We start from the raw sequence: 9459 nt of genomic DNA, 5'->3' as shown, positions 1-9459 counted from the left end.
TTACTGTTACATATCACTATTTACAGTTATTGTTACAGATCACTATTCATGCGGAGTTACTATTCATTCGCGTTACTGTTCACCGACCGCCACCAATCATCACCAAATTTCACCACCACAACCTAAACAACATTTCCAACAACTTCCTAGTTGACACCAATGTCTAAATCCGAGCCTAAACAGTTCAAACAACGAAGAACATAAAATCGGCACTATTCACAAACCCTAGAAATTGAAATTTTGATTCAGGTACTTACACTTCGATTTGGCTCGATTCCTTTTGTGGGAATGTTGCTGGGACTGAGACAAGTAAAACCCCCCAAGAATCTCGAGCCATGGTGGCCGGAGCAGGCGGCGCCGCCACAACAGTAACTTCCGGCGGTTGCTACACCGTGTGTGGTTGTCGCCGGAGTGCAAGGCGTAGCCCAAAAGATGGAGCTCGTCGAGCCCGTCAGTTTGATAGGTGACACGACACGAGGCGATGTCGGATAGTGGAGAAATCGGCCGGAGAAGGTTTTTGGGTCGGGTGAACAGTACCCGAGCTGATTTTTAGAAAAAATCTGATTTTCTGATTTTTAATCTCCTCTCATTCCTTTTATACTATTTCCAAAATCGGAAACGAACTTCCGACGTTAATAACTTTCGCGTCCGACGTCCGATTCGAACGCATGATGTGTCCACGAATTCGTATCGATGAGCTCTACGACTTTCGTGAAGGAAGTTTTCGCAACCGAGCGACGGAATAAAAGTCGATATATACGTTGCGGTAACGTTACGTTTCTAATTAAACGATCCGAGAATGTTTCCGTTTTCGTTTCGAAATGTCGCAAACCTCCAATTGTCGTCTTGAATTAATTTCACAAGTTTAACACTTTGAAAATACTCGACATTTAGTTTCTAAAAATTCGGGTTATTACACTTAGTGTCAGGAGAGATAGAACATGTTGTAGACTAGATAGTCTAGACATGATAGTATTGTGGTCACCTATCCAGGTTGCTATAATCTTGTAACATGTGGTGTTTCACATAGTGGAAAGGTTTGTCCCTCAGGAGTAAGGGGCACTCAGTTTTTTTCCCTGATACAGGGTTTCTGCGAATAAAAAATATCTTGGTGTTATTTGTTTATTTCTGCACTTTTTATTTTCATAATTCTGTCACACATGATAGCAACAACTCTTGCTATCCTTGAAAACGAATTTGAACGCAAAAAACTTTCAGGGCCTATTCCCCCTGAAATGGACATAATAATGAAACCATGGTACTACTTGAACCCAACCTCAAAATCAGCTTACAATTGTGAACAAGGTATACATATATTTGAACAAGATGGGATGGTTGATCAATTTGCACCCAAAAAAAAAAAACAAGATTGCAAGTAACCCTGTTAGAGGCATTGGAAAAAAAAATGCATTAATTTTTAATTTAAGATTTCTCTTCTGACTGGTCACTCTGGTCCTTTGGTTCTTCTGGTTCTGGCTCAGCTTCTGGAGCTGGGGCTGGGTCTTGGGGCTCTTCAGCAGCTCCTTCTTTTGGTTGTGTTGTATTTTTCTTAGCAGCCTGGAGAACATGGCTATAATTTCCTTTCTCCATGAAGAGCTGAGCGAAATGGACCTTGCAGTAAAGGATTCCATCAAGAGCAGCATAAGATGAATGTGTAAGGGGACAGCCCCCATGAGCACACCTGAAGCATGACTTGTGGTAACTTTCTCCCTCAAGTGTCACCTGTGTTGTATCAGAAATACTTTTAAGTCTCCAGATCAGTAAAAATGTAGGATAAGTTACCAACTTACCATGCATCAATAAGTTTTGTTTTTTGCGTTACAATTTTGCAACATAAACCCAGAAGAGAACATTGTATCTACTTTCCAACATGATCAGGGAGATCTAAATGAGTGATGCTATTAACATTCTTTCAGCATATAATATTACTCTAGTACTAAGAAGAAAGGGTATTTGAATCAAATTATAAACGTTGATGGAATATTTCGTCAATAATCCATACCTTCTCCAGTGGATAGACCGTTTTCGAGCAAGTCGCACACTTGTCTTGGGTTCCAGAGAACATGGAAGAGAGCTTGCTAGGTGCCCTATTCTGTAAGACAATGACGATTCACATGTTACGCTAGGACAATTCTGTTGTATACACAGTTTTGATCAATTGGTTATCATCATCACCAATTTTTGATTCACCAATAGCCGGCAATAGACTCCAAAACTTAAAACTCGTGAATAAAACCAAGTTTGATTTCAGACATTTAGCTTTGATCGAAAATGGTTTGTGATAAATTCATATAACATGCATACCACAGTTGAGCATACATACCAGTACTTCATTCTGTTTCTCAGCAGACTTTGCTGCAATAAGATTCATGATATTGTATGTTGTTAGATAAAGAATAAAAAAAAAGTAGCTACTATATATCAAGTAAAAAAAGAAATGAAGGAATGAAGAAAGAAGTTTTACCGAAATTCTTGCTGAAATTCCCAGATTCCTTGAAGAGCTGCTCAAAATGAGGTTTGCAATAGAGGACTCCATCCATGGAGGAATAGGTGCTCATCTGTCAAAAAATATCTCTTAGTCATTTCCATTTCTGGGTGATCCAAATCATACATCTGCAAATTCCCTGCATGAGTACGTATCACTCATGCCTAAACGGCTGAATGATTGTTATTTGTTAACCATTGATTCATATGAGTTTGAGGATGAACCCCTATCAATCAATGATTGAGAATTACGCATGCAGATGGAAAGCAAACTCAAGAAATAAAAGAAAAACAATGCACATATAAAGTGTGTAATAGTGAAGACAAGTGAAAGAGGATCTTAGCGTATATATATACCGAGAGAAACCCTTTGCAGTGGCTGCATTTGAAGCAGGATTTATGATAAGGTAATCCTTCAAGGGACAACATATCAACCACGTAAACAGTCTTATCACAGGCCTTGCATTTATCCAAAGTTCCTGTAAATGCCATTGTTTCTTCCTTATATAAGGAGATTCAAAAAAATCCCAGAAATTGGTAGAATGGTGTGCTCTTTTCTTCTTCAGCTCAGGTTTCTGAGAATGAGAGACGAGTTCAAACAAGGGAAGAAGCACTGTGATTGTTACCGGTACCTCAGACAAAATTGATATCTCGTAATTGAACAAAGTCTCTGGTTTTTCTTAAATAAAAGTATATTTATATCAGATTATAATGGATATCGTAATGCTAGTTAATAGAAGCAAGTTAATGGAGACCAATGCAAGGAAGTTACGATGGGAAATGTTGCTCAAATTGTGGATGTCATCCGATTAGATTGGAGTGAAACCAGGTTGGTGTTCTGACCTTTTCAAGAGAAAAAAGGTTTAAGATGACAAAATGATAGCCAGCCAACTGTTTTGCTATTTGGCTGTTGGTAGTTATGTTTAGTTAAAATTAGAACTGTTCAGATGAGCGAAAATCACATAACTTTGGAAATTTGCAAAAAATAATATATTATGACAGTGATGAAGCAATCAAATCGTCAAGGTTCCCATCATATTTTAGCTTCTAATTTCTTTTGTTTACTTTTGAGCACCACAGCCAAGAGAAAAATGGATTTAAATGAAGAAAAAAACTAGATTATTTCACAGGCGATATTCATACGTTTTCTTTTTATAGTTTGTTCGTATAAAAAAGTATTATGCCAAGGCAGATTTATTTGAGCACAAAAACACTCGTGATTATTGTTCTGAGAATACAAACATTTCATATCTTGTAAGAAAAACAAAGTACTGACATATATGGATGGTAAACGAGAGGCACAATGGCTATACAGGTGAGAAAGTAATGCTGAACTAACCCCATTAGAGCAAATCAAGCTATAAGAGTTGTTGAACGACCCAACCATGGAGGCAGTACAACTTGCTGACACAGTATGAGATCGGAGATGGTCTTTCCATGCCGGTCAATTCTTCTAGAGCAGTTTACACCACCATCAAGAATGTCCCTAACCACTACATTCAAAGATCGGATTCCTTTCACTTCATAAATTTCCACCTTTACATTTTCGTCGATCCATTCATCTCTTTCATTGACAGCATCTATGTCTGGGAAAGACGAAGAATTCAAAAGAGTTGACACTACTTTCTTTACCCACTGCGGTGTTATGATCCTCTTTAACCTCTCTACATCTGGAGGAAAATGTGGGATGATGGAAAAATTCAAGTCATTTCCTTTGTCTCCAGCTCGGCTATGTGCTACATCATAGAGTGGAATTTTCTGGCCAGATGGAGCCGGAGATATTCTCCCAGAAAATGGAACACCAACATTAGATTCAACTTCACTTGCCCCTGAAAACTGCATTGTAGACACATAAGGAGGACTAGTCTTTGTCCCATCTTGAAATCCAATTTCTGATTTATCTGATTTCATTACCCTGGTGTGCTTTACTGCAGTCTTCCAGAATACGTGTTCGCGCTTGACCTGAAAGACAACGCAATTATATTTTATGTTTTCACTTATTCCCTTGTTATCACTGTAATAAGCAACTGACTTGAAAATCTGATCTTATGAGTCAAAATAATGACAACTACTAGATGTTTGTTGGATAGTGAGAATCTAAAATTAAAAGGTCAATAAGAAAAACAGCAAGAGAGTACCAAATATTTTTGAAGGATGATTTCTTTCTTGTGTCCAGTGCTGAAATAAAAATGTTAGCAAGGTCACATGTGATTTCTCATGTGGAAAAGCTGCTGATTTAAGAGGGAGAAAAAAAAATGCAAAAAGTGATAACAACTTTACCTGATACCACCACCACCAGCTGGTCCATTTGTATATAAAGCAGTAAAATCCGTAATAAATTGTATTGCATGCCCCTTTAGCTGGAATAACCCATCCATGCGTAACCTAATATCACTAACCATTTGAGATGAAGCAGCGGAAGTACTGTCAATAAGACCAGTTGCCTTCAGGCTATCAAGACCAACTATATAAGAAAGTACATGGCCGCTACCATCAGGAATTACTTCTTCCATCCATGATCGCACCTACATAATAAAGAACCATGTAATAGCTAAGCTGGTGGGAAGGTTCCAAGCAAAGAAAAATCAATTTGAACACGATCATTCAAAAGAGTAAGAACAACTATACTTTCAAATATTCAACAAGGTAAACTGAAAGGAATCACAATGATACGGTATTAAGGGATATGAGTTTATTTACCAGAAACTCAGCAGCCTTGGCACGTTTAACACATTCATATCCTCCATAGGATATTTCACCCCATCCTTTCCAACCATAGTCCTGAAAACTAGAAGAGTAAAGCATTAGGCAACAAGAAACCATCCAAGAATAGTATTAAATTATGCTCACATTTGGTGAAAGAGAAAAGAGTTATTGATCTAATATGGCATGATGTTCCCAAATTCGTTGTATTTCTTTATTTATATGAGAAAAAATAAACCCAAAACATATTTTGTTTATGTAGATGAGTACCATACAAAAAGCAGTTCAGTAAAGCAAGATATCAGAGAGGTCCAAAGGCCAAAATCTCAAACAGCAGTGAAGGATTAGTAGTTTGAAGCAGGGAAACTCATCGATGTCAGAAATTATGTTGGAAATAAAATTCCTAGGACAAAAGACATGAAAAAGGGATCTTTTTTTTTCAATATTTGTGGCAGACATTACCATGACTCCAGAAAATTATAACTGGCATTCAACGGCTTCCAAGATTTTCACATACTTAAAATAAGTTACTGACTGAAGGGCTATAAAATCTACCAGAATAGTGAGCAAAAGTGCAAAACACATAATACTATAAATTTAATCATTCTTCTTTCTTTAACCGTAAGAATGTACCTTTGGAACCAAGCGCAGGAGTTTATCAGGAACCGATACCACAGATGGTTTTGCTCCAGCACAGAGGACTTTACAACTTGATAATGGGTAGAATGAAACATCCCGGATATCTATTATCTGCAATTGAGAAGATTCTGTTCTTTATTATTTCCTTTTACTTCATAACAAATACTTGAATACACTCACTTCACGTACCACATCAGGAGTAACATAAGCAGCCGGATCCCCGATCTCATAAAGAAGTTGTTGAGCACATGTACTGAAGTTCAGAACCCCACCGCTACCCTCTGCCTTTGCTACACATACTTTTCCATCAGAGCTAACTTCAGCATAAGGAAGTGACAAGTCTAGGAGCTGAGAGGAAGACATGTCTCGAGACTTGTCTCCTACAGTAAAAGACAAATGAACACTTGAGAGTTAAGAAGCAGTAATATCAAATAAAGATACATTCTATTCTATCTCAATAGCCCTTATGTGTTATGACTTTTGAAGAACTAAAAGAATAGTTCACCTGGGTGCATGAAGTATCCCCCAGTGAGTTGGCAACCACATTCTAGAAGATGGCCAGCCAGGGACCCCTGTGCAAGCTGCTCCAAGTTGTCCCAGTTCCAACCAAGTTCATAGATCTAATCATACCACTATAATAATTTAGAATTCCTTCTAAAGGATATAACTACAGAATAATTAACAAAGTAAAGGTGACCAAATTTTTTTTTAGTGTTGTCAGTAGTAAAATGTATACTATACATTCAATCAAATAATATCATTTCCCAAAGCAATAAGGTAAACAGGACAATGTTTATTGAGATAGTGAACATAGATTTTCTTAACTTGGCATTATTTTAAGAAAGTGAGATATAATATTACTTAGACATAAAGGTCATGCACTCATACTTGACGTAAGATATCTATTTTTCCTAGAGACACATAAATAAATTTCAGTTCTTGAAATAATTGGTTCGTATTTTTAAACAGTTCCATTACTGAAGTAAGTTTTAATTGTACAACTAGAATCAAGGGGGGATTTGACGAAATATGTCACAAAGGGCTGATATATGACCTCGTATACGTGAGGTTGGTTTAGAAATATATACAGCCAACTGAATATATTACTATGCGGATGGTGTGGACAAAACTAGACCAATGAAACATTCAAGTAACAACCAATAAACTTAAGAAAAACCATTCTTATATGCACACTTCTATGTTGCACCGACACGGACACGGACACTGCGACACCGACACGGCGCGAAACCGCGATACGGCAAATCTAAAAAACATAGATCCCGACACGGCGTCAACACGGCAATTTATATAAAATTTAATATATTTATTAATGCATAAAAGAAATATATAACACATGAAATAATGTCAAATTAAAGTTTCAAGTTCATTCCATTGCATAACAATTCAAAACAAATAAATATAAGGAAATAAGAAAGGGAAAACAATGAGACTGAAATAAAATTTGGGTTTTTTTGTCTGTTTAGTTTTCATTTTCTGTTTTTATAATCTAAAATAATGACGTGACATATCGGAATTATGATGTAGCGTGTCAGTCAAAGTGTCGGGAAAGTGTCAAAAAAGTCAATATTGATGACACGCCACGTGGAGTGTCGGATACGGTGTCGGAAAGTGTCGGGCCGTGTCGGAGTGTCGGGAAGTGTCGGACACTTCGACACTCCAACCTTAGAAGTGTCGGTGCTACATAGGCACACTTAATTAAATTGTGGATGGTGTGGACAAAACTAGACCAATGAAACATTCAAGTAACAACCAATGAACTTAAGAAAAACCATTCTTATATGCACACTTAATTAAATTGTGTGCATATGGTTCTACAGTAATCAATAACTGTAGGTGCTGAGGTAATAGGTGCACTCATCCTCCCTTCTAAATATTTGTTTTTGATTTGCTACACCCTCACAAAGGCTATGTATTATTGTTGTGAAAAATAGTAAATAAAGAATCATTCATACCATTGGTGCTAAAAATAAGGCAGCATCTGCAACTCGTGAAGTAATAATTACATTTGGCTGATACTTTTCCAAACATTCCACTATTGGAGCCGCTCCCAAATAGGTGCTAATACCCTTCACAATTTAGAAGAAAGGTATGAGGTCAATCTTCCTACAGTACTATACAAACATCATTTATTTATCAAGGTGAATTAAATGGAAGAGTACTAGTTTCTTACACCTTCCATCAAAGATGACTTCTCATCAGAGGGTGAACCTACAGACATTCAAGTATATGTGCTGTATTAGATAGAAGCTTTATTTGACACAAAAAGAAAACAGAAGTTACAATTCTGTAAGCCTACATCGAATAAGGATTGTATTTTAATTGGTGATCACTGATAGAGTAGCCCCCTCTTGTTATAAAATTTAGTTTGTGAATTGTTGTGTACCTATATTTGTGAGAGAAATCTCATGGGCCACAGCAACAGAAACATTAAGCCCCAAGCTGCTGGCAATTTCTATAACCTTTTCCTGTGCCCCCGGCGGATCCACTTGGAAGAAGATAGAATTGAACAGTCAGATAAATGAAAAGGCTTGACAGTGAATATATGGAACTGCATAAATGGAGGTCCTCACTTGCGCCCATGTTGGTGATTATGCAAGTTCCTCTCTCAACAGCCAATGGTAGGAGCAACCGGATCCATTCAGAAACTGCGTCATTGAAAAGTAAAAGTGACGTAAAGATCAACATAAGGAAGTTCGAACAGTTTAACGCCAGCAAAACTGAGACTTTCTTATCAACTATAGTCAGATTCTTATCCAAGAATATTGCAAATATCAAACAAGTACATAGATAACTGAAATAAGATCAACAAACACATATAAAGAACAAACATCATAAACATCTCTATATAAGCATAAAACAGACACATACTCCTAGAATCGTAACCATCACCACCCGACATCATAACCTGATAACGTTCGGCAAGGGTGCGCTCCGCCAGGCATTCAAGCACAATATAGTTGAGCTCTTTGACTCTTTGCAGCAACTTAAGAGCTGCCAAAGGCCTGTCACCTCCAAAACCCGCTCCACATCCAACATAAACCTTGTCCTTTCTCTTTTTACAATCCTCTCTCTGCATATCGACATCAACACAAACTCAACTCTCCAATTCCTCACCACAATACTATATAGAATGAAGCAATACATTCTCACAAAGCAAACAACTTAAGCAACAACAAAACTAACCAGCTTGATCACACAACTGCGAAGTACACCTCCTTCATCCATTTCTACAAACAAAGTCCCAGAATTTACCTACACATAAATCCACCAATCATCATTGGAACCCAGAAAACACAGAAGTACAGAACCATTTTACTTATCTTCCAAAATGAGCAAGATCATACAATCAGTGAAGTGGGTTCCGAGTGCTTCAATCAATAAGGTGAACTGGAATGAAACATGAGAGACAGTTTACCTTCGACGAAGCCGAGGTGTAGGAAAGGCCGGAGTGAAGTTTAAGCAAACAAAGATTCAGTCTTTGTGTCTTGTTTGTACGAATGCGTCTCAATATGGCAAGTGTTGTCTTTATATGTCAAGTGGGTCCCCAAATATGACACAAGTCGGTTTAATCTTGCCTTCTTCAACCCATCAGTCAACAAACAGATTAAGAGA

At 37.5% G+C, this 9459-nt stretch overlaps 2 protein-coding genes across 4 annotated transcripts; both read right to left on the bottom strand.

The window, feature by feature from the left end:
- Nucleotides 1–1422: 1422 nt before the first annotated feature.
- Nucleotides 1423–2976, bottom strand: LOC126804088 (LIM domain-containing protein PLIM2a). The gene is made up of 5 exons (XM_050531858.1): nucleotides 2842–2976; nucleotides 2465–2558; nucleotides 2324–2355; nucleotides 2003–2092; nucleotides 1423–1722 (listed from the first exon to the last, which is right to left on the bottom strand). Exons 1-5 carry the CDS (start codon nucleotides 2974–2976, stop codon nucleotides 1423–1425), a joined length of 651 nt encoding a protein of 216 aa, XP_050387815.1.
- A 67-nt stretch (nucleotides 2977–3043) lies between these two features.
- LOC126804087 (uncharacterized) lies at nucleotides 3044–9403 on the bottom strand. Of its 3 annotated transcripts, XM_050531854.1 has the most exons (15): nucleotides 9263–9403; nucleotides 9031–9099; nucleotides 8716–8917; nucleotides 8418–8492; nucleotides 8231–8332; nucleotides 8018–8055; nucleotides 7800–7913; nucleotides 6332–6446; nucleotides 6016–6206; nucleotides 5821–5937; nucleotides 5185–5265; nucleotides 4765–5009; nucleotides 4623–4662; nucleotides 3824–4446; nucleotides 3044–3059 (listed from the first exon to the last, which is right to left on the bottom strand). In XM_050531854.1, exons 2-14 carry the CDS (start codon nucleotides 9070–9072, stop codon nucleotides 3838–3840), a joined length of 1971 nt encoding a protein of 656 aa, XP_050387811.1. In that variant the 5' UTR covers nucleotides 9073–9099; nucleotides 9263–9403; the 3' UTR covers nucleotides 3044–3059; nucleotides 3824–3837. The 3 variants fall into 3 exon arrangements, with proteins under 3 accessions (XP_050387811.1, XP_050387810.1, XP_050387812.1); XM_050531853.1 differs by lacking the exon at nucleotides 3044–3059 and having other exon boundaries at nucleotides 3674–4446; XM_050531855.1 differs by lacking the exons at nucleotides 3044–3059; nucleotides 9263–9403 and having other exon boundaries at nucleotides 3674–4446; nucleotides 8753–8917.
- Between the last annotated feature and the right edge of the window lie 56 nt (nucleotides 9404–9459).

This window comes from Argentina anserina, chromosome 7 (assembly GCF_933775445.1).
Source record: "Argentina anserina chromosome 7, drPotAnse1.1, whole genome shotgun sequence".
Classification (NCBI taxonomy): domain Eukaryota; kingdom Viridiplantae; phylum Streptophyta; class Magnoliopsida; order Rosales; family Rosaceae; genus Argentina; species Argentina anserina.
This window is presented reverse-complemented; position numbering and strand designations above follow the sequence as displayed.